This window comes from Crinia signifera, chromosome 6 (genome assembly GCF_055691185.1).
Source record: "Crinia signifera chromosome 6, ASM5569118v1, whole genome shotgun sequence".
NCBI classification, from domain to species: Eukaryota; Metazoa; Chordata; class Amphibia; order Anura; family Myobatrachidae; genus Crinia; species Crinia signifera.
The window spans coordinates 288,537,175-288,563,398 of NC_139222.1; the positions used below are offsets into that span (position 1 = coordinate 288,537,175).

General features: G+C 43.9%; 1 protein-coding gene across 1 annotated transcript; it reads left to right on the forward strand.

Moving 5' to 3' along the window:
- Positions 1-7,950: 7,950 nt before the first annotated feature.
- On the forward strand, positions 7,951-16,687 carry LOC146009788 (anionic trypsin-2-like). Its single transcript, XM_083150248.1, has 5 exons — positions 7,951-7,996; positions 11,575-11,731; positions 13,280-13,539; positions 14,995-15,131; positions 16,461-16,687. Exons 1-5 carry the CDS (start codon positions 7,951-7,953, stop codon positions 16,608-16,610), a joined length of 750 nt encoding a protein of 249 aa, XP_083006374.1. The 3' UTR covers positions 16,611-16,687.
- The last annotated feature ends 9,537 nt before the right edge of the window (positions 16,688-26,224 follow it).

Here is a 26,224-nt window from a genome sequence, read left to right on the forward strand (position 1 = left end):
AATGCGCTCAAATGCGCTGTCTCCCGCCAGGCACTTTCGCCACACGAACTCCTGCATGTACGAATCAAGATGATGGCGGGCTGTGCCCCGCTGGCGTTTGTTGCGCCATTTTGCACAACCCCATAGTCTCTCAATGTTCTGGGTGTGTGCACCAGTCTCTGGGTCTACAAAATTAAACCGATGATTTACCCGCAAGTGGCTGTAACCAGCCCGCTCCAGTTCAGTAGTTTGATAGGCGCGCCAGCAATCACTGACGATGGTGCTGCCAGGTGCCACGTGCTCCACAATTGCACCGAGGAGAGTGGGTGCATCTCGCTTGGGAACTGCGACCATGAAACAGTCCCCTGTCTCCCGGCACACTCCTCCGAACACCCACTGCTGTGGGAGTACTCTGCCAACATTGGCTTTGCGCTTCACAAACAGGGTTTCGTCAACCTCCACCATTTGCCCTGGGCCTCCAATCTGCCGTTGAGGCTGTGCCATCAAGTCACATTGGCATGCCTCCCGCATCAAGGCGTTATAAAAAATGGTGCTTTTATTGCATAGCTTTAAATTCTTAGCACAGAACTCTATTGACGTCAGTTCATCGCACCAGCACCAGATGAAGCGCAGGATAGTCATGAATGAGAGCCTGCACCCAGGATAGAATAGGGAGGCCCGCAGACTCTGTTTTTTGCTGCAACTTTTAATATAGCAGCGCCATTTGCGCTCTTTCAGGGACAGGCGCATAGGGTGGCCATTTGGGCATGTGGCAGTCAATGGGAGCAGCCCTTTCTCCTGCAGGAATACGACTGTCTCTTCCTCAGTTTTTGGGAGGCTGAAGATGCCATCAACCAAAGCCATTTTGGGAATAATGGTGTAAGGGCCAAAATGGGGCAGGTGTAAGGGGCCAAATGGGGCAATATTGGGGCAAATGTCCAAAAATTCACCTCACAAATATACACCAACGCTGTAAAACACTATCTCTCTCTGTAAAACACTTGCTCTCTCCTCTGGAAACTACCTCACACTGATTTTCTGCCAGATGTGCCAGAGGGCGGGTTTAAAAATGGGCGGGAAGTGTAAACATCGCGTCGCGTCGCATCGCATCCCATTGTATACCATACAATAAGCATACGATGCGACGAGATACGACGCGATGGAAAATCGCGTTGCATCGTATGCTTATTATAATGGCATGCGATGACCACATCGGGCGCCCGGATAACTCACAAGTACCGAATCTTCAAATATTCTCTGTACAGCACTGTGGAATATGTGTGCGCTATATAATAACTGGTAATAATAATCTCTGTACAGCGCTGCGGAATATGTATGCACTATATAAATAACTAGTAATAATAATCTCTGTACAGCGCTGTGGAATGTGTGCGCTATATAAATAACTGGTAATAATATTCTCTGTACATATCTGCGAAATATGTGTGCGCTATATAAATAACTGGTAATAGTCTCTGTACAGCTCTGTGGAATGTGTATGCGCTATATAATAACTGGTCTGGTGATAATAGTCTCTGTACAGCGCTGCCGAATATGTGTGCTTTATATAATAACTGGTAATATTCTCTGTACAGCGCTGCGGAATATGTGTGCGCTAAATAAATAACTGGTAATATTATTCTCTGAACAGCGCTACGGAATATGTGTGCGCTATATAAATAACTGGTAATATTATTCTCTGTACAGCGCTACGGAATATGTATGCGCTATATAATAACTGGTAATATTCTCTGTACAGCGCTACGGAATGTGCGCGCTACAGTATATAAGAAACTGATAAATAAATAAATGGCCTTCTACCTATCCTTCCACAGAATTTACTTCATAAAAAAGCTAGCTAGAAGATCGGTTGCTATAGGCAACGTCATGTATTTAGAAGCCTTGATCATCAAAGAAGTTCAATGTGGTAAACATACTGTAGTCACTAGTGATGTACAGTAAATAGTGAATAAAATCAGATACATTTATAACCCTGCACAACCGTAATAGGGTGACTCCTGTTTGTATGAGAGCTCCGGAACTGCTTATACCAGCTCACGTGCAACTTTATTACTGACAAGTCTATTATCCATCAGTAATAAACCTAATGTAATGCACACATACTGTAGGTCATGCTTACTGTGATTATCGGTGCTGGATATACTTGGAATGAGGTCTGAGGCCAATTGAAGTGAAATAAAAGGTTTATTATAATAACAGTATTATTACATTTTATTTATAAGGCGCCACAAGTGGTTGGCAGCGCTATATATATATATATCACATAAGAACAATACGGGGTACACAGTATTAATCCTAACAGTAACTGAGGAACATAAAGCAGAGCACATGTAAAAATTAGCAGTACAGCTGTGGTGCAGGATAATGACTATGAAATGATTGTAATTGCAGAAAAACAATCTGGACTGACTGTGAATGGATATAGAATATGGAAATTGATTGTTCTAGTAAAGGTGAATACTGAAAGACACAGCCAGGTAGTGAGATACAACAGTGCATGAGTCCAGAATGCTTGTGCACTGGTGAGATTACCAAGGACATAGGGTTTTACATGTACACAGGAACATAGCACAGAATCTAGTAATCAGGCAGATAATATCACAGGGGTGCAGGGATGGCTGGGGATCAGGCACATTCAGTAACAGGCTGCACACTGTGGGGGACATTGCTGAGAGAGGAGTTCTAGCACCTTCTAGATTATCTGATTGGTTACCTATAGCAACATAGAAATATAATTCCCCCCTGAGTCTCTGGAACACAGGGATAGCTGAAGCAAGGCTCACAGAGAATAACCTGGTAGTAGACAACAATGATCTGCACAGGCCTGCCAGTGAGCTGGGGTTAAATAGCAGTCCCCAGGTGCAGGCCCAGCTGCTCATAATCAGGTAATCACCCTGCAGGCTCAGACAGGAACTGGCTATCCAGGCCACTGGCAGAGTGACCCCTGCAGGCTCAGACAGGAACTGGCTATCCAGGCCACTGGCAGAGTGACCCCTGCAGGCTCAGACAGGAACTGGCTATCCAGGCCACTGGCAGAGTGACCCCTGCAGGCTCAGACAGGAACTGGCTATCCAGGCCACTGGCAGTGACCCCTGCAGGCTGGGAGGACACAATGCAGAGAACACAGAAATAATTCCCACCTTCCTGACAAACTTACATCTTATAACTTGAGAGGTTCACAAATAACAACATGTGGTGCTTCAGGCAAATGGCCATGTACTTCCCCAATGTGTTACCTTCTGATCAAGTATTATTAGCTGGTCTCGGGCTCTGCTGCTCCTTTGTTTTAGGATTGTTATTCTTGTGGCTTTTGTCACACACTGCCACACCACACAGGCAGCCAGTCACACACTGCCGCACCCCACAGCCAGCCAGCCACATACCTCCCAACATGACCCTCTCCAGGAGGGACACAATGCTCTGCTCCTGCACTTTCTTCAATGTGTAACAGGTTAATTGATAAGAAAGATGTTTCAACACAGGTGATGGCAATCATACATTAGGAGGGAAGTGCAGGAGCAGAGCAATGTGTCCTCCTGGAGAGGTCATGTTGGGAGGTATGCAGTCACACACTGCCAGTGCCTCACAGCCCACAGCTAGCCAGTCATACACTGCCGGCATCACACAGCTCACAGCCCGCTGCCAGCCAGTCACACACTGCCGGCATCACACAGCTCACAGCCCGCTGCCAGCCAGTCACACACTGCCGGCATCACACAGCTCACAGCCCGCTGCCAGCCAGTCACATACTGCCGGCATCACACAGCTCACAGCCCGCTGCCAGCCAGTCACACACTGCCGCCTCCACACAGCTCACAGCACGCTGCCAGTCAGTCACACATTGCCGGCACCACACAGCTCACAGCCCGCTTCCAGCCAGTCACACACTGCCGGCACCACACAGCTCACACACTGCCGGTACCGCTTAGGAAGGAGCTGAGTGGTATGGCGCTGCCTCACTATCAGCTCTTAGATGTCACAGAAATCCCAGAGGCTGCGGCAGTGACATCCCATCACCAGCCTCTGGGACAGTAGCACCTTGGCGGGTGGCACTATCAGCGGCAGTAAAGTGGAGAAATCGGGGAGACAGATGAATCATGCTGTGCTCCGATTTCAGTACCAGCTGCTGTGTGCATGATTCAGGGGGAGATTGTGGGGGCCTCTAATATATGGGGGCCCCAAGATGACCGCCCCTGTCACCCCCTTTGGATCTAGCCATGTCTACAGACACTTCTAGGGCTGCACAGCAGGCAGCGCTCATAGGCATGGACATAGACCACATGCATGAAGTAATAAAGGATTTTGTTGGGCAATGACTATAACAAAACAATGTTGCTGCTTTTTTGGAGATCATTCATTTTTTGGGAAATGATTCCAAAGACGTCAAGGACAATAATATAATTTATTACACCGATAAGTGATAAAACAAATCATATAAAGGATTTACTGATAGTTGTATGTAAAAGCCAACAGCTGGAGAAAACAACTATCAATCACTGGTGACAACATATTATATTCTGTATACCTGTAACCCTGCAAGAAAAAGGATTTGGAGACACATCCTCTCCTCTTATAACATATTTCTACACTTAACTTGAGAGGTTTTTTTTTTCGTTTATGACACCCCATTTATGACACCCTTTAGTAAAAAAAAACACATTTGGATATAATGCAATATCAAGGATTTGAACCAATAACCTGTTGCATTAAAGTCAAACACCCTACTCATTTGGCTATTTGATCCTGCATAAAAGCTGAGATTACTAACGATATGAAGCTACGTGTACTGCATAGCAAAAATAATCAGCATTATATTTGAGTAGATCTACAGCAGATCTACAACTCCAGTCCTCGAGAGCTACCAACAGTTCACAATTTCCAGACAACCTAGCTGCTGCACAGGTGCACTCATTACTCACTGACACATTTTAAAAGATCCACAGGTGGAGCTAATTACTTCACTTGTGATTCTGTGAAGAGAGCTGGAAAACATTAACTGTTTAATTAGCTCTCAAGGACTGGAGTTGGCTGCCCCAGATCTACAGTATATAGTGTGCAGCCACACATCCAATCCTGAGCAGCCACACACTACATAGATCTCAGCGGCCATGCTGATCATATTTACATAAAATACACAATGAGCTTCCAAACAGTTTACATTGTCTAGCTTACTATGCACGGTCAGATAGCTCAATGAATACAGTGACTTACTGCAATGCCACAGGCGATGGGTTTAAATCCAAGGGATGACAGCATCTTAAATTAAATGTAAAAAAGAACCGTGTGACTGAATAGCAAATAGCTCTCAAGTTCATTAGTATTGTAGGAATTAGCAAAGGGGATTCAGTATTAAATCCCGGCGGTCGGGATCCCGGCGTTCAGAATCCCGACGCTGGGATCCCGATCGCCGAATTCCCAACAGGGGGGGGGACGTGGATCGCCCCCCCTTGCGGGCTCGCTATGCTCGGCACGCTAATTTATTCTCTCTCCAGGGGTGTCGTGGACACCCACGGAGGGAGAAAGGGTCGGGATTTTGGCGATCGGGATTCCAGCGTCGGGATTCTGAACGCCGGGATCCCGACCGCCGGGATTTACACTGCATCCCAGCAAAGGAAGGGCAAAGAGATTGGGGCAATCTAGAGATGCTGGGGTTTAAAGAGGAGGCGGAGCTACAGGTGGTACCCTGTCTTTGGGTGGGAATTTTTAGCCTTGATATCATTTCTGAAGCTGCTGCGCTTTTGGCAACAGCTGATCACCGCATCACAGGATCGTCCAGCTTCCTGATACATGTGGACATTGGTAAACTGCAGTGACAATTATTACCAGTGGGGGCTGCAGCCTAGTCCCAAAATTCAAATAGGGGAACCACAGCAACTACCACCAACTGTCATTCCAAACTGACTCGCTGGCAGTGGGTGAGGCTCCCCCATTTGAGTTTTGGACTAGGCTGCAGCCCCACCTCTGGGACCGCCGCTGCTTATTGTCATATTGCTGGAAATAGTATGCTAGGTTCCGCTGTCTAGGAGCAGAGCCGCCATTAGGGAGGTACTGTGAGTACTGACAGAGAGGAAAGGGCCCGGGATGCTCATTCCGCCCAGCAGATGTCTTTGAATAGTGACCAGGAGCCAACGCACCCCCTGTAGTCATACCCGACTGCCTCCGCTGAGCTGAGCTTTTACTACCCCTCCGGAGTCTAGCAGCCATATAAAATTCTGTGCCATCTGGTGAACCAATCAGAGCTCGCATACCAGAAGCAGCTCTGATTGGCTGCTGGGCCGCGAGCTCCTATTGGCTGACCAGCCGGAACTATATTTTAAATGGCCGTCAGCATCACAAGGTGTAAGAGAAGCATGTGCTCCTCTAGAAGCGCTACGAGAGCAGTGGGTTTCAGAGGGGGCAGCGGAAGGGGGAAGCCTTTTCTCCGCTATGCTCCCCCAGTGACCAGCACAGCAGCAGAGACGGCCTGGTGGTGAATGAGCGCCAAAGGACCATTTATATGTGTATGCAGCACTTACAGGAATAAATGGCACTACGGGGGGCATTATAGCTATATGAGAACCTACAGGGAGCATTATAGCTATAAGTGGCACTACAGGATTCATTATAGCTATTCGCAACACTACGGCGAGCATTACAGCTATAAGTGGCACTACAGGGAGCATTATAGCTATAAGTGGCACTACAGGATTCATTATAGCTATACGCAGCACTACAGGGAACATTATAGCTATAAGTGGCACTACAGGATTCATTATAGTAATACGGGGCACTACAGGGAGCATTACAGCTATAAGTGTCACTACAGGGAGCATTATAGCTATAAGTGGCACTACAGGATTCATTATAGCTATACTCAGCACTACAGGGAGCATTATAGCTATAAGCTATTTTGCTTATCACAGGGAGAATTTTATGTGTAAGTGGCACTACGGGAGGCATTATGTGTGCAAGCAGCACTACAGGCAGGACTGTCGGGAAGGGGGGAGCAGGTACTAATTTCCCGGGCCCCGGCTTGCTGGAGGGATTAGGCCACGCCCCCAAAATTTGCCAGGGGCCTGGCATAACTCTCGGCGGCCCTGACAACAGGGGGCATTATGTGTGTAAGCAGCACTACAGTGGGCATTATGTGTGTAAGCGGCACTACAAGGGGCATTATGTGTGTAAGCGGCACTACAGGGGGCATTATGTGTGTAAGCAGCACTACAGTGGGCATTATGTGTGTAAGCGGCACTACAGGGGGCATTATGTATGTAAGCGGCACTACAGGGGGCATTATGTATGTAAGCGGCACTACAGGGGGCATTATGTGTGTAAGCGGCACTACAGGGGGCATTATGTTTGTATGCGGCACTACAGGGGGCATTATGTGTGTAAGCACTATAGGGTGTATAGTCTCACTATGGGCTATCCTAATACCCCCAATAAACTGGTACAAGCGGCAGATTATCAGAGATTTGCTTTACCTGCTCCCGGGAGCTGATTCTAACACCCTGCTGTGCCCAAGCGCTGTCTCCTTGACGTAATTCCCTGCTGGATAGGACACCGAGCAGGCTATTCAGCTCAACGGTCGCTTGCTTGATCATCTTTTTTTTTTGGGGGGGGGGGGGCTGTCTGTTTTGTGCAGTTACTCTTACCGCAGTCCTGTGTTATACCGCTGGAATGAAATGGGGTGCTTCAATCTTCTGTAGCTGGGTGGGGGTAATGAGGGGGCTGGTGGCATTGTCTCCTTAAATGGCTCCTGGGCCACAGTGTGTACAGGCACGCGGCCAGTGCATTGTACAACACAAGGATGAATGAGGAACAGGTTTTAACTTCACATAACTTCAATGAGTTCGAGGAAAACATCTGCTGCATTTCCATAATTAGAGGTCATGTGATCAGATAAAGATGATGTCATTAGGGAGAACAGAAGGTATAAAGTCTGGTTCTCCTCTGTAGAAAAAAAACAACATGAAAATGAAGATCCTAGTGTTCCTCTCCATTCTGGGACTGGCCGGTACGTTTTAATATAATTTAAACAATATATACATATGTATGAATGGGAATTCAATTAGCCGTGAAAAATTCAGTCATTTACCGTAATCAAAGTTTTTTTCGGCTATCACTCGAAAACCAAACGTCTCTTGCTGGACAGTCCCGCCTGCTGTCACTCGCTGCGGTCAATACGTAGATGTGGTGTGCATATCTATTCGCAGAGCGCTGGGCACGCCCCCACAGTGATGGCAAATGAGAGGCATGGCTCGCTCACGAGTCATTACTGTGAAGCCGCACCCTCTTTTTCCAGGGCCACGCCCCAATTGGGAGGCATGTGAAGGTGCTGCAGGTAGCATTTTTTCAGGGGTATGACAAAATTTGACTTATTCAATAGCAAATGTGCGAAAACTAGATTTATTTGACAATTCTTGCAAGCAAAACCGGCTAAAAAATTTTGAAGTGAAATAGGGAAAATCATCCTGAACCCCTCCAGAAAAGCCAAACAAATATATGGGAAACCGGTACAGAACTCTATTAGGGGTATTCATGAAAAGATATGGGGTACTTAAATTGTTTCAAATGGCCGTTATACTGTATGCATTTTTTTTTTTTTTTTTTTGAAAAAAGTGTAAAAATTATATAAAAACTTTTCAGCAATAATAAGTGCTCAGATTAAACTTGGGTACATAAAAATGCACCTACAGACCAAGTATGTATTTGGTATATATTTTGGGTTATTTTAAGCCATTTTCCAAAAACTTGACAAAAAAAAGATTGCTTCCACCTGAAAACACATCTAGCACAAGAAAAAGAGATACTAGTAGGCGCCTCTTGCACACAAATGAACCAATTTATTAGGCTAATATATCATACATTAATTAAATTAACTTAAATTAAATCAATAAACACAGAAAAATGTACAAAAAAAGTATATGTTAAAAATAAAAAATAAGCATAAAATGATTAAAAGACATGTGCAAAATTAAGCAGCTGATAAGGTGCGGTACATAGTTACCAGGTCCTGGTGTATTTGTTTTCTTTCATATGCGCATATGAGGCCAGGTATTGGTTCCCAATTCAGGGATAAATTGCCAGCACTTTATAGGAGTAATAAGCAGCTATAGAATAACCCAACAGGGTATTTGTAATCCAAAGCAGGGATTTTCAAGCAGTTCTGTGATAGCCAGAAAAAGGATAGATAGATGCGCCAATGCGGTCGACACTTCTGTGTCGATGAAGACGACAGCCACAGGTATGATATGTCGATGAATGGTCTTAGCAGATCCCAATGTGGGGAAGGAAACATGCCAAATGCCCTGCGTGCTGTGTCAGATGGTGACAAAGCAGCTGTACCGGCCAGACAGCCAAGCACGAGCCGCCGGACACTGACGCGGGCGGAGGCTGTTTAGCGGTGAGAGTCTCGTCCGTTCTGCTACAGATGCGACAGCTACGTGCCGCAAAGAGTAAGGTGGCTGTACACGGTCTTCAGTGACACACCACTGCTGCGCCTGTCAGCGGTTAACAAGGACCGAGGTTAGGTGGAATAATATGAAGCTCAGTATTTGAGAATATCCTCAATTGAAAAAGCTGCCGTAGCGCGGCGAAACGCGTCTTGAATAGGAGCCCTGCTGCCGCCATCCGAACAAGTGAACCTGGAGGAAAATTCTCAAATACTGAGCTTCATATTATTCCACCTAACCTCGGTCCTTGTTAACCGCTGACAGGCGCAGCAGTGGTGTGTCACTGAAGACCGTGTACAGCCACCTTACTCTTTGCGGCACGTAGCTGTCGCATCTGTAGCAGAACGGACGAGACTCTCACCGCTAAACAGCCTCCGCCCGCGTCAGTGTCCGGCGGCTCGTGCTTGGCTGTCTGGCCGGTACAGCTGCTTTGTCACCATCTGACACAGCACGCAGGGCATTTGGCGTGTTTCCTTCCCCACATTGGGATCTGCTAAGACCATTCATCGACATATCATACCTGTGGCTGTCGTCTTCATCGACACAGAAGTGTCGACCGCATTGGCGCATCTATCTATCCTTTTTCTGGCTATCACAGAACTGCTTGAAAATCCCTGCTTTGGATTACAAATACCCTGTTGGGTTATTCTATAGCTGCTTATTACTCCTATAAAGTGCTGGCAATTTATCCCTGAATTGGGAACCAATACCTGGCCTCATATGCGCATATGAAAGAAAACAAATACACCAGGACCTGGTAACTATGTACCGCACCTTATCAGCTGCTTAATTTTGCACATGTCTTTTAATCATTTTATGCTTATTTTTTATTTTTAACATATACTTTTTTTGTACATTTTTCTGTGTTTATTGATTTAATTTAAGTTAATTTAATTAATGTATGATATATTAGCCTAATAAATTGGTTCATTTGTGTGCAAGAGGCGCCTACTAGTATCTCTTTTTCCTGTAAACTCTTTTTTTGGGGGCGGCAACCCCCTCCTAGAGGGCAGCCATTTGCACACAGCACACATACACTGACCCATAGCGCTCAGAACATACTGTCTTTCCATTTTGTACATCTAGCACAAGCCTACAGCCCAGGGGCCAGATGCACTAAGCTTCAAAAGTGATAAAATGGAGAGCGATAAACAGCCAGCCAATCAGCTCCTACCTGCCATGTCAGAGACTGTGTTTGAAAAATGTCAGACAGGAGCTGATTGGTGGTTTATCACTCTCCATTTTATCACTTTTGAAGCTTAGTGCATCTGGCCCCATATCGGGTGTGATACACCCGCGATGTGCTGCTGATGGCTGCACATACGATTTATCATATGTGCAGCCCATCCGATCTGATGCACACGGGGGCTGCACATCGGATCAGATGTCATACACATGCAATTTGGGATGATTTCACGCCAGAATCGGGTGAAATCAGACCCAAATCGCATCGTGTATGGGGCCTTTAAAGCTATATTCACATTTCAGACACTACAGAGCCTAAAGGCGGAGGATGAAATAGTTACTTTGTTACATTATAATTAAACCAGAGAACTAATATATAGACAGAAACATAATAAACATGATTTGGTAAAATAGTGAATATATATTACAACTTTGGGGACGCTCCTATTAAATGCGAAGGGTGTGAGGTGCCGTTCCAACAGCGATAAAACACCGGTAACGGGACCAGATCTCACCCCCTTTGCAGGCTTATTTCAGCACAAATTCATTCAAAATTGCTCGCCACCCGATAGGGCAGTGATAAAGTGCGTCCACTGCTGTGATGAATGGCACTCGCAAATTCATGGTGGGTAATAGAATCGACCCCTTGAACTGCTTACCAACGTCTTGTGTAGAAGTGATACTAATGTGGTCATCACAGGTGCTGTAAGTACACCCCAAATTAATCTTTTTTGTTCCTCCAAATGCTCACACGTGTTTCCTTTATTCCGTTATTCAGCATTTATCTGGGAGTAATATATGGTTAATAGAATGAAATAGTTTCATGAACAATTATTCTACGGTATGTTCCCTGCCAGAGACACCGCATCAATCAGACGGCAGCGGAACCATTACCGGAATACAATGTAACGCAGAATCTTTCTGACGCCACTTTCCCAATCACCTGTATTTGCAGCGGCTACACCTGTGGCTCACGATGACGATGATAAGATAGTTGGGGGGTATCCCTGTAACATCCCATACCAGGTGTCCCTCTACAGTGGGTATCACTTCTGTGGTGGAATCCTCATCAACGACCAATGGGTTGTGTCCGCCGCCCACTGCTACAAATCGTAAGTACTCTGGGTAACTGGGATTGGTCATATCGGGGAAACCTTACTGACCGTGGGCCTGATTCAGGACTGATTGTATGGATGCAAATTTGGCAGGTCAGGCAATTATCGTTAGACTGCGCATACGTATGGACCTTAGCACGCATGCGCGAGACCTCCGTGCAATGAAATCCTGCTGCTTGTGTTTATTGCAGCCCAATGTAATATACAGGAAACTGGCATTTGGGGGTGGTAACCATCCGATTTATGGGAGTAGCATAAAAAAATCGCAGGTGCGCCAAGGAATTTTGAGGGAGGGTGTGTGATGTCAGGCTAATTCCATCGCAGCCGCTGAGTAAGTCCAGAGCTACGCACGGGCTGCACACACTGGGGAAATCCTAGTCTAAGGGCTATGTCACATGCTCCGGCTCCTGCCGGGCGGTGAAACCCCGCACAGGCCAAAAGCCGTGCCGCACACAGTAGTTGTTAATGGACACTATTGTGTCCAGTCACATGGTATGGCCCGGTTGCAGCCGGATCCCACCACTGTAAGGGACAGCTGCCGGGCTGTGGCCATCCCTACCACTCTAAACTTCTTAATGCGGCACGGCTTCCAGGCCGTGCGGGGTCTCGCCTCCCAGCAGGAGCCGGAGCGTGTGAAATAGCCCTAAAAAAGCCACCTGACCGGGACTCTGATGTATGAACAGACCAGCGGGTCTTGGCTGTCCTACACACATACTGCTGCTCCCTTACTGCCAGCATGCTATGTACTATGGCAGAGGTCAGATATCAGTTATCAGACACAGAATTATCAGTGTTGGATGATCTTTATAACTATTGAATAGTACAATTACAAATGTTTCAGAACTATAGTAGTTATATAAAAAGGACCCTTAATAATAATGATTACACTAAGTTTTGTATTGTATCCCATCTTCTATTGCTTCTGCTATTTGGAGAATAGACTCACTGCTAAAACCTTACACTCAAGGCGCGGTGTTTCCGGTGAGACCTGGAACCGATTATCGCACAGGCCCAATCGCTGCTTTGTAACCTTTTTTAAAGTGATCTATGTGTGTATCAAAAACCAATGGCTGTTTACACGGACCAGGTCTGAGCTCAGCCTCCATGGCCAGCAGGCAGAGAAGGCTGTGCAGTGGTGGGGGAAATGGAGGTAAACCCAGATAACGCTATCTCAAGATAGCCTTACTAGCACAGTGTGTTTTTTTTTTTGTTTTTTTTCCACAATCTTTTTTCTTATTGTAAATTCGGACAGCTCACCATTCACAATACATATATGTGACATGAGATCTGGAATGTGAATTTAGGGCTTGGAATGTAATATTGTTATGGAGATACTAAAATACTGTGAAAATACCATTTCACTTTTTGCTTTGTAAAAATTTTCATAAATAATCCTGTAAGTATTCAGTAATTCTTGGATTTCTGGTTCTGGTGATTGTCAGAGTGCTGTATCTTCCACCAATCTGGGGCATATATAGCTACAGTACCTTCCACTAAGGGCAGAGTTTTCCTGTAAATTGACCTCTGTTTCTTTAACCCTTTCAGCCGAATTGAAGTGAGGATCGGAGAGTATAACATTAAAGTACTAGAGGGGACAGAGCAGTTCATTCAGTCCGCTAAGGTTATCCGCCATGAAAACTATAACCCATACTTGATTGATAATGACATCATGCTGATCAAACTGTCGACACCGAGCCAGCTTAATGGCGTTGTCCAGCCCATCGCCCTTCCTGCCCATTGTCCTCCTGGGGCAAGTCCACCTGCCCAAACCATGTGCCTGGTGTCTGGTTGGGGCTACACTGGAGGTGAGTGTCGCCGGTCATTCTGCCACACACAGGACAATAGTGATCATTAGTGATACATAGATAGAGAACCAGAGACCACACATGATGCCAGTGATGTCATTATGGTGACATCATCTCAGAAGGTAGCACAGGATCACTGTTGGACCTGGCCCAGGATGTATTATAGATTTTTCTTCTACTTCCAGTATTATGGACCACCAACATAGTCTTCATAGAGAAATAGGCAAAGCAGGACTTGCAACAACTTACGTGGTGAATCTTTATTGACAATTTTTTAAGCTGTCAGTCTGCGGGGCCATTTTTAGGGCTAGGCAAGATGTGCAATCATATTGGGCCCCATGGCCACTGTCTGCTGCAGCCAGTCTTCTGTGCATATTTAATACTATTGAAAATGTCCCTCCCAAAATGGCCACTGCCTCAAGGGAGACACTATTGCAAAGGATGCTAGAGGAGGCAGCAGACACATTTTTGGACAGGCAGTCTAATGGAGCCAGGGGTTAACAGCTGTATATAGCAGTACCGGAAGTCCTGGGCATTTTCCACTGATCAGTGGGGGGGCTTGGACTCGGAAAAGTCAGTCAGATGCTGCCGCTAGAAATGCGGTGGTGTCGGCAATATGAAACCCCTGACAATGGGCAGGTAGTATGGCGTTAATCTAAGGAGTACTACTGGGTGGGGCATAATTCTAACGGGCATTACTGTGAGGCGCATTAGTTTAAGCAACATTACTGTGAGGGTCATAATATGGGAATTACTGTGTGGGGTATATTATGGTACAAAGAGCATTACTGTGATGTAATATTCCTTACATTGTGTAAGGTAATCTCTTCCTGGAAGGCCACACCCATTGCATCAAGGCCGCTTCTACTTCAGCAAGGCCACATCCCTTTTGGCCGTGACTTCATCCTAAACAAGTGTCTATGGGGCGGGGGTGATTTTTTATTTTTTTTTAGTTTCACACTGGGAGCCATGTTGTCCAGAAATAGCCCTGCCAGTCAGGAATGGAAATAGCTCTAGTTCCCAGAGAGGTTTGTAAGGTCAGCTGAGTATGTTACTGGCATTAATCTGCCTTCTAATGAGGAAATCTACGTCCAAAGTAGCTCAAGGAAAGGAAGAAAAAATGTCAATGAATTATTGTTATAATGGATCTGATAGTGTATTTATATATATATATATATATATATATATATATATATATATATATATACACACATATACACTTTAGGTGTATTGTGATATATTTTTGTTTCTTATTGTCTTTTATTTACTCCACCTGATTTAAACATTTATTTCTCCAGATCTTATCTCCTCCGTCCATCTTTCTCCTCTCTGACCTACATTTCTCAAGATCCTCTTTCTCTTTTTTTATTTACTTCTGCAGATCTTTCTTCTTTGCAATCTTTAATGCCAGCAGATATTGATGCCCTGTTTACTAAACCTGTGATCTTCTCCCAGTTGTTAACCCAGACATCCTGCAGTGCGTGAATGTTCCCATTGTGTCTGACGAGGACTGCCGGAAGTCCTATCCGGGGGAGATAACTGATAACATGATCTGCTTGGGCTATCCGGAGGGTGGAAAGGACTCCTGTCAGGTGACTACAGTAGAGTTAAAAACATTATTGTTTCACCTCCTTAAACTCTGATAGTCATTTAAAGAACGTATTCAAATTATATGTAAAGAGCAAGTGGTCTATGTACTAAGCTTTGGAGAGATAAAGTAGTGGCCAATCAGCTCGTAACTGCCATGTTACATGCTGTGCTTGTTGGTTGCTACTGTATCTCTCTCCGCTGTATTTTCCAAGTCTTAGTAAATACCTTAGTAGACCCCCAAGGGAGGACATTTCTTGAACTTTTAGCAAGCTACCAGTTTGACAGAATTTCAATGGGTCAAACAAAAATAGTTCACGCCCATATGGTCGACATGCTGTAAGTTGACTGGATCAATACGTCAACAGATGGACATGAAAAAGGTAGATATTAGAAAAATATACAGTCAAAAGTTTTATATGGAAATAGTCAACACATTGGGTTTTTTTTGTGTCAGTTTGTATGTGTAACCACAAGTAAGTCAAATTAGTGGAAACGTGTACCCTGTTAGAGTATAAGCTGCCAATTTATTAAGCTGTGATATTGCTAAGAGACTGAAACATTGGCAGAAGCAAGAGGTAGGCAAGGAGTTGCGTGAGGTCTCTGGCCAATCAGAACACACACGAGGAGCTGCGTGAGGTCTCTATCCAATCAGAACACAGGTGAGGAGCTGCTTGAGGTCTCTGGCCAATCTGAACACAAGCAATGAGCTTTGTGAGGTCTCTGGCCAATCAGAACAAAGGCGAGGAGCTAAGTGAGGTCTCTAGCCAATCAGAACACATGCGAGGAGCTGCGTGAGGTCTCTGGCTAATCAGAACACGCATGAGGAGCTGTGTGAGGTCTCTAGCCAATCAGAACACAGGCAAGGAGCTGAGTGAGGTCTCTGGCCAATATAAGGAGGAAAAGTGTGAGGCCTCTGGCCAATCAACACATAGGAGAAGTCACAATATGCTAATGAAGGCAATCAATATTGATAATGTGGCAAAATCAATTAATATTTGTTTTTATACAGTAGTATTTTATGAACATATTAAGGACAAATTTCTACATGAGAATTTTAGGAGGGCAACATTATTCCAATACTGACCATATATAGGGACCATATTATTTATATGGGGCAATAGTTACTGAATGCATTAATATTAGGAAGGGGCAACACTTCTATTTCATGTTCCCTGCACTATTTATGGTGCTGATGTAGTCCGCATCTACCATGTTATAAGTACTTATATTTTTGAGAATCAGGGCAAAGTAATCAGGTAACAGAAGTGGTTCCACCATCCGCTTCCCATAACAACAATGAAATCCTGGTAACAATGTTCCGCTCCTCCTAGGGTGACTCCGGTGGTCCCGTGGAATGTAACGGAGAACTGCACGGCATTGTGTCCTGGGGCTATGGATGTGCTCAGCCTAATTACCCCGGGGTCTACACCAAGCTCTGTAACTATGTGCAATGGATTGAAGACGTCATCGCCAACAATTAAATCTTATTATAGATAAAAGGAATAATAAAATAAAAAGAAAACGTTTAATTAAATAACTATTGGAGTTGTAATAAAGTTAAAATAAACCTTAATAAAAGTTACTGTATGTATAAAGTGCTAATGGTGTCTTTGCTGAGTCTGGAAATATCCCTGTGCCCTGTGCCCTGTGTCACTGTACTATAGGTGATGTCATTGTTCTTTCCATCGCAGTAGAACACGATGGCACCGCTGTTTTCCCCGCAGGGTGGCTGTGTGTTTTATTATGGGATTTGTATAGTCCTTTAGAAAATATTATTTTATTTGCTTTATATTTATTCATATTATTCATATTTCCCGGCATGTCTAAGTACGCAGGTTCATAAAAGGCACAATCTGAATATGCGCGAAAGTCTCCAGGTTCTATGGATGAAACTATTGGGTAGATAATATATTTTTTAAACAAATTAAAGTTTGAGGGGATGGATGTTTGGTTTCTGGAAGGTTTGCACTCTCTGGCATATGTTGGCACTAGGATAATACGCCCTTGCTAGCCTCATCTTAGTGGTGTATTATGGCACCCTTTGTGTGTCTGTGTGCATTAAAACCACCGGTGGTTCTTGACGCACCTGTACGTGAACTGTGCACACTTGCATTGGCCCTATAGCAGGATCTCCATCTGAACATGGCGGCTGTGGCACTCCAATGACACCCACATAAAACACGCACAACATGGTCCTGTTGAGGACTTTATTGCATTCACTTCAGACACACCCCCCCCCCCCCCCAGTCACCGTCCATCGCTTTTCTGCTTGATGTGCAATTCCTTCTGACCTTCTCATAGTTTGCACGGTACCGAATAATCACTCATGTACATGTACATAAGCGATGAGTGCAAATACGGATAATTCGCTAAGACACAACAGCTATACATAGTAAGTGTTTGTGCATGTCTCAATATGGTAGCAAAGAAGAGAGCTCCAAGGGTCCTATATGCTTGTGATCCTGGCCTTACTATTGCCGTATTCTCATCATGATCCTGGGTCCAGGACAATCGCGTTATACAGAAATTGCCCATTATACAGAGGATAACTTGCCCTCCTTATAACCCAGGTCAAATTGGTGGGTTGCTCGAACCGGGTTATAAGGCTTGGTGCTTTAACAATGCACCTCGACCCGGGTTGTAACCTCAGCAACCCGGTAATATCCTAGGTCCGAGGTATGGTGTGAATGGGGCTCATGAAATCTTTGGGCAAGGCCAACATACTGTATATGGAAAAGGTCTTTCTATATTGGCACAATTTCTGCAGTGAGTTGGGGTTCAGGTGCTGTTCATTGGTTCTACATTCATAGGGTGTAATCAAATCTGTATTAGGCTTTACAGTCTTTTTCCTTCATTAGAGTTGAGCTTGACTTGAAAGCCAACATTAATGCGCCTCCAAACCCAATTCCCGTTCCTACTCCTCCTGTCTTCTGATGCCCTACAACACACTAGGGGCACACTAGGGGGATTATTATTTACAGTGTATTGGTACCGCAATGGGCACCAGATTCGCCCCAGCTACGCCAATCTTTTTATGGCGTATTGGGAGGAGCAAACCATCTGGCAGGAAGGCCGGCTGGTGGCGAATCTGGTGTCCTGGTACCGCTTTATTGATGACGTTTTCTTTATTTGGAGGGGGAGTGATTTTGATTTGAACACTTAGTGATCATTTAAATAAGAACAATTTTTCTATTAATTTAAGTTTTTCGTTCAGCAAAAATTCTATTTCATTTTTAGATTTAGTGATCTATATACAGGATGGTATTCTAAAAACAAAAACCCATCGTAAATTAACAGACTCCAATAGTTTCATCGACATAACCAGTGAACACCATCGTAACTGGTTGAATGCGATACCATTCGGGCAATTTTCCCATATTAAAAGAAATTGCACGGATGAACAAGTCTGTATACTTCAAATGGACAAACTATTTGATCGTCTTAGTGCTAAAGTTTATTCTGAAAGAGCTTTAGATGAATCTAGGTCCAGGATACAACAAGTTAAAAGAGATGATCTACTAAAAATCAAAACTGTTAATACAAAGAACAATGAGGAGGTTAAATGGGCCTTCATCAGCCAATTTAACTCTAGACATAAAGAAATAGAAAGAATCTTTAGAGTGAATTGGAAATTATTGCTAAAGGATCCTGTGATTGGTAGTTTATTACCTGATGCCCCTAAGTTTATTTATAGGAGAGCACCATCTCTACGCAACCACCTTGTTAAAAGTTCTTCTGAAGTGACAACTCGAAAGAGTATAAGAACTCATAGATGTGGCACTTGCCTAATGTGCAAAACAGTTAAAACATCAAGTAGAAAATTCACTGAATTTATTATTAATTAAAAATCGTATAAAATAAAACAATTTATAACATGTCATACAAAATATGTTGTCTATGTGCTACAATGCGAGTGTGGATTGGTTTATGTCGGAAAGACATCCCGACAGTTAAAAATCCGGCTCGCAGAGCACATTTATAATATTAAAAAAGGCTTGATGACACATACTGTATCAGCTCATTTTAAGACTCATAATGAGTCTAATCACTGCAAACTTATCAATTTTTGGGGAATAGAACAAATTACAGCAAATTGGCGATCAAATGATATAGAAATAAAATTATCCAAAACTGAGATGAGGTGGATTCACCGTTTGAGGACCCTGGTTCCACAGGGACTCAACGGTGAATTCGAACTCAAACCTTTTCTCATCTAGATCGCACCTCCCTTCGTCTTCTTTCCTTTATACTTGTAAATGTTATTGAATTTAAAATGGATATGGTTTTTATCATGTATTTCTCTTTTTTAGATCATTTTTGTAGCAACTGAGGTACCCTTTGATGCTATGATAATTCTATCTGTTATTTACATATGCAGTATTTTTCATTGATTTGGTGTTTCTAATTTGATGTTTAGAAAGATGGCCCATATATATAAAAATAAAAATGAATATTATTGGGTATGAGTTCCAAATTATCGAAGCCAGTGACCTAATGGTTATGCGGCCCAATTATTTGGTATCTTAATTAAGATATTTAACCATCTTTTGTAACATCATTGTCTCCAGAGAATTGGTAAAGCAAGGTCGCCGTGTATTTTTTATAAGATTTCAACTATCACGCTGATGTGATCCAGTTACGTGATATCTGGCCTTTTGGAAGGCACGGCCATCTTTGAAAGAAGTGTGATACGCACAAATACTCTATTTCCGGCTACAAGGATGTAGTCTTGAACCGCACGGCCATTTTGCTTCCTTTCTTTGGGTGACACGCATACTACACTTCTGGCTAACGTTGCCGGATGTCTGCTGATGTAATCAAAGTTGGCGCGCACTATACAAGTGTACGCTAAGGACTTTTAGTGTAAATATGAGCGAAGGGCTCATTTGGAGATAACACTCCTGAAGAAGGTGTTTCCGAAACGCGTTGAGTGTTACTGTGGGATCTATCACAAGCAAAAGAACTAGACGGCCGGATGGTCATTGCGGTGTAGCCTTATCCCTCTGGAGTTCTGGACTTTGGTGGTGGACTTACAAGTGCTCATGCTGAATTCATCTCTGACTGTTACCTGTTTTGCCTTGTGGTGATACCCTATCATGCTGTTTTAATCGTCTACATTTTGTAAGTGTGGACTGATATTAAATTCTTTTTAAATTGAAGATAATTTGCACTATTTTGCTTTTTTCTGTCTCCACCTTCATCACTTAATTTGTGAGAAGAGGTGGTTATCATTGCAGATTGTGAGCTGTGCACATTGAATCTATGCAGTACCAACCAAGCCAAAATGGTGATATTGTTTGATTGAATTACCCTTTAAAGGTTACACTTTGAGCACTTTTGTGTCTAATCACCTGTATCTCTTCTAACTGCCCTACAACACACTGACAGCGGGCTGCTGGCAGAGACAGACAGCGGGGTCATCGTGTGCTGCGGCCTAGCAGAACTCCGGCGGCTGGGTGTGGCAACGCGGCTGTGCCCACACTAGCGTGCAGGGAGGAGAAAACAACCTGTGAGTATAAGGGGATACCAGTACAGATCGGTGACTGGTAGGAGCTGGCAACGGAAGCTGAAGCAAGGTATTTGGGGGTACCCCTCTCCATGTGACACCCGTGTTAACCTCACTGGGACAGGGACCTCTGAGATTACCTTCATTATTCCTACATTTTAAAGATCTCTCCCCAACCAGACTCTGAGGCTTACCATTGAAAGGAGTGTATTACTCTCAGAAAAGGGGGTCCCTACATGACGACTCAGTTTGCCAGGAATATGCCCCTTTCCGCCCTCTCACAGCATGACATCATCAGACAGGTTACAGTGACACTGAACATTGCTCATTATTGATCTGTTCTGTAAAGGAACAGCCATATTGTTATAACCCAGGATACAACTTACTTGTTGCTATGTTAAACTGCCAACGCCATTTGGGGATTCAGGATCTCTGGAGCTAAACTCTTAAAACCCTGTGCACAGGTTAGGACAGGGATGGGCAACACCGGCCCTCCAGATGTTAGTGAACTAAGCTTGGAATTGGATTCTAAGATAGTTGAATGGATAAGAGCGTGGTTGCAGGACAGAAAACAGAGAGTTGTAGTAAACGGAGTACAGTCAAAGGAGGGAAAGGTTACAAGTGGAGTACCCCAGGGATCTGTACTTGGACCGGTGCTTTTTAATATCTTTATTGGTGATATTGCAAATGGAATTGAGGGTAAAATGTGCCTTTTTGCAGATGACACAAAGGTATGCAACAGGGTAGACACACCAGGAGGGGTAAAACAAATGATTGAGGATCTAGGTAGATTAGAGGAATGGTCAAGAGCATGGCAACTACAGTTTAATGCCAAAAAATGCAAAATCATGCACTTGGGTCTCAAAAATCCAAAGACTCAATATAGTATAAATGGCACTATAATGGAAACTACTGATCAAGAGAAGGATCTAGGTGTCACTATTTCAGGGGACTTAAAAGCAGGTAGGCAATGTAACAAAGCAATGAAGAAAGCAAGTCAGATGCTTGGTTGCATAGGGAGAGGTATCAGCAGTAGAAAGAAAGAAGTAATAATGCCACTGTATAGGTCATTGGTACGACCTCACCTAGAGTATTGTGTTCAGTTCTGAAGGCCATATCTCCAGAAGGATATAAATACATTAGAGACTGTACAAAGAAGAGCAACTAAAATGGTGCATGGCCTACATCACAAAACGTACCAGGAAAGACTAAAAGATCTTAATATGTATACTTTAGAGCAGAGAAGGGAAAGGGGGGACATGATAGAAACTTTCAAATATATCAAGGGCTTTAACAAGGTACAGGGAGACATTCTTCACAGGAAGAGGAGCAACAGAACACGAGGACATGCACTGAAACTAGAGGGAGGAAGATTCAGGGGAAATGTGAGGAAGAATTTTTTCACAGAAAGAGTAGTAGATAAGTGGAATAGCCTCCCAACAGAGGTGGTAGACGCAAATACAGTAGTACAATTTAAACATGCTTGGGATAAGCATATTAATATCCTTACAAAAAAATAAGGATCAAATATAGTTTGAGGTAACATGTTTAAAAAAAGGGGCAGACAAGATAGGCCAAGTGGTTCTTATCTGCCGTCAAATTCTATATGTTTCTAACTACACATCCCAGCATGCCTTGCATCAGTTTCAACATGGCCACATAGCAAAACTAATGCAAAGCATCCTGGGATGTGTAGTTCACTAACATCTGGAGGGCCGGTGTTGCCCAGCCCTGGGTTAGGACTACAGCACTTGAGTACTTGGCCTGGGTTAGACAGGAAACCGCAGTGATTTGCATAAATGAATCAATGTATCGGAAGATTGTTTGTTAAACCCCATTGCATGTTCCGCACTGGCCTAAAGGTTATTACTGATTCTGGATCAGTACCTGCATAGAATCCTCTTTTCTCTACTATAAGGAATTAATGCACCTGGATGGTGTATTACACTGAAACGCTGTAGTAATATCAAGTTACCTGATATAGGATTGATGCCCAATATCCCAAGTGGTTTATGCACTTCCTTCTTTTATATTTGATGTAGTCTTTATGGTGCGTGTACTAGTCACGCAGGAAACCTTATGCTAGTGAACTAGACAGTGCATCTTTTTCTTATGCCTCTTAGTAGAGGAAATAATTATTACTTAGTAGTAATTATATAAAAGTACCTGTGGCCAAGTAGGTGACATTAATTGCATGTAATCTATGACATTGTGGTAGTTGAAAATAAGTGATGAAGCCGTTGATGCAAAGTAATGCAGACCCTTTGACCTGGTTATTGGAGATTGGATTTCAAGCAACTTTAGTGTTAAACTAAAATCTCTAAACGTTAAGAAATAGTTGTTTATGAGTCGAGTAATGACCAACACTGGCGGCACTTACCTCTCTGTAAAGACAAGGGCCCAGAGACGACCACTGAAGAACCGGTAAGGCACACACATTGAACACTTCTTCCAGAGGGCCACACTTCTCTCTCTCTCTCTCTCTCTCTCTCTCTCTCTATCTCTTTAATTGATCCACCCCCAGACCTGGAGTTCCTGGACCTGTTTTTCACGAAAAAATAGTCCTGCCTAGGTGTATATATATATATATATATATATATATATATATATATATATATATATATATATATATATATATATATATATATATATATGTCTGGACAGCCCCAGTACTGCTCCTGGCTAACAACTAAGCTAACAAACCAGACCACCTCAAAACCCAAACCCCCATCCAACTAACTCTCCGGACCCCTAGCAATCCTGATGCCTGTAACGCTGAGGGTGATGTTTCACTGAAAAAAAATTACAATTTGCCAACTTCCCATAATACCGGTGCAGAAGATAGATTAGGAGCTGTAAAAGAAAATTATTTATTTATATATAGACACAGGGGGCCCAGCACTCACTACAACAAACTAACCTTAGCATTCAAATAATCAAATTATAATTATAATAATCAATAATTAATTAAATAAATAATGGTGTTTTAGTTCATGAATTGATCAATGCATTTAAGCTTGCAGCCCATCGCCAAGGGACCCCATTTCACTGCAAGTCCTACACCTGGGGTAGCCAACCCTAGTCCTCGAGAGCTACCAACAGTGCATGTTTTGCAGGTCTCCTCACAGAATCACAAGTGAGCTAATTATCTCCCCCTGTGTATCTTGTAAAATGTGTCAGTGATTAATGAGTGCAGCTGTGCAGCAGCTAGGTTGTCTGGAAAATGTGAACTGTTGGTAGCTCTCGAGGGCTAGGGTTGGCTACCACTGTCCTACACTAACAACTGGTTTTCATGGGAACCTGGCAACTGTTTGTTAGTTTGTTGTAGTGAGTGCTGGGCCCCCTGCGTATGCCTCTGTGTTTGAAAAAAGTCGAAACAAAGACTGAAACGGTGAACCACGTCAGCGGGTCCCTGTGTGCAATTATTTATCCTTTGTGACGTCCTGCGAGTGCCGCCATACCCATTTGCTATTTTCTGCTCCTCTGCTGAGCGAGCCAGGAAGGCACCCGGGCAAAGTAACCCCTGAACAGCCGGGTGGAGTGCCAGTCTTCAAACAGATATATATATATATATATATATATATATATTGTGTTTGTGAATAACGAGAAATAAACATAAATTGTTGGCGTGCGTTCCATTGCCGGTGGAACGCACGGCCATGACTCCGGACTGTTTCCGGGTCATGTGACGCACAGTACCAATCACTGCTGTGCGGGTCATTTCCGTCTCATCGTACTTGGCCTACAGCGTGGTCGTCTTAGTAACCACTATGCTAGTTCAATACGCAATGTCCCTACGTCTGTCGGGAGAACTGTCAGCTGATTGTGCGTGTCACTGTAGCGCTGTGGAACGCACAGCCATTTTGTGTATATCAACAAAGAAGAGAACGTTTCTATGCAGTTTCTATGCTGTACTTATTTTGCTTAGCCCTTGTTTGTATTAGGCTGAGATGTACAGTAATCTATTAGTTCATCCCCGTTTTACACCTGGATGAACTAGCCCTCAGTGATGCCGAAAACGTGCAAATAAGCTTAACAGACGATGAGATTGACAAATTTCTCTTTTCTGAGTTAGATTTCTCCCAATTACCTTCCCTCTCTTCCAGTGACAGATTCCACAAATTACAACGCTTAAAAAAGCGAGAGATTGACCTTACTTTACATGGACAGTTTCTGTCCGATTATTATCGGAAGAAAAAAATACCGAGAGGGTTTCGTGTTTCTAACACTCCCACCATCGGGCGACGCAATCCAGCGTTTTGCGTCCGATGGTGTGGAGTGTTAAACAAATGCTCACTGGACCTAATTGCTCTAGTGGTAGAAGAGGTGGGGAGTGAATTGAAAAAAGTCAAGAATGAGCTTAAAGACTGTGAGAAAGAAACTGTTGAGACCTTAAGGGCTGACAAAACAGAGAATTGGATCGAAAAACTCCAACTCTCGATTGATAAATATAAATTAGAGCTCATTGCTTTCAAAAGAAAAAAATTGGAGGCAGTTGAGATCGACTATCAAAGACACACAGTGTATAAGTGGCTAACTGGTGATAGTGACCGACAGAGACAATACACACAACCTAGACGTGGCTATAGGAGACCCTATCACGGACAGCGTGAAGGCGAGTACTTGAATTCTTATTCCTCCTCTGAAACCGAGTCCGGTGACAGTCAACCCCCCACCAACAGAGGCACTAGCTCGAGTGACCTCCCCCCGGCGCCTTTTTTAGGCGGGGACACACGTCCACTGACCAGAGGGGTGCTACGCCCTCCCACAGGAGACCACATCCCCGGCGTGGGAAGGGGCAGAGGCAGGGGAAGGGGAAGACCAAGGGGACGAAAGACATACAGGAACTAATTTTCAATTTATCCTCTCACCAATTAACAGAACCTGAGAAATCCCTCCTCTCGAAAGGTCTCAACTTTATACCCACCACCAAGTTCAATTCCTTTAGGTGGTCCATTGACCACTTTAAAATTGGTAGAAAAATGAGACTTAGGGAACACTTTGACAACAAACCCCAAAACACTACTATACAGACCAATTCCACCACCAAAAAAGTGTTAAAACGACCCAGTACCTTCGATCCCCCCAGTAACAACCCGAGTCTGAAAACATTTTTGAGGGTTACAGACTTGGAGATTAAAAGGGAGACCAAAGGTATGCAAGTTTATGACAACTTAACCCGCAATGAAAGGTCTGCGTTAAAATCCCTCCAAGAAAACAACAAAATTGTGATCCGCAATGCGGACAAAGGGGGTTCGATCGTAATACAAGACTTTAATGACTACGACCGTGAAGTCAAAAGACAGTTGACAGATGAGAATACGTACAACAGGGTTGTAGCTAATCCAATGGCACGGATTAAACGAGTGGTAGATGAGACCTTACGTTTAGGTCTGACCAGGGGATGGATTGATGAGGACTTACTAGGATATCTAACAGTGAGCCATCCAGTGTGTCCACTAATATACACACTTCCTAAAGTACACAAGTCACTCATCAATCCCCCCGGCCGTCCAATAATTTCGGCCAGAGGGTCAATCCTTCAACCCATAGCCACCTTTCTTGACCAGTACTTGCAGCCTCTGGTAC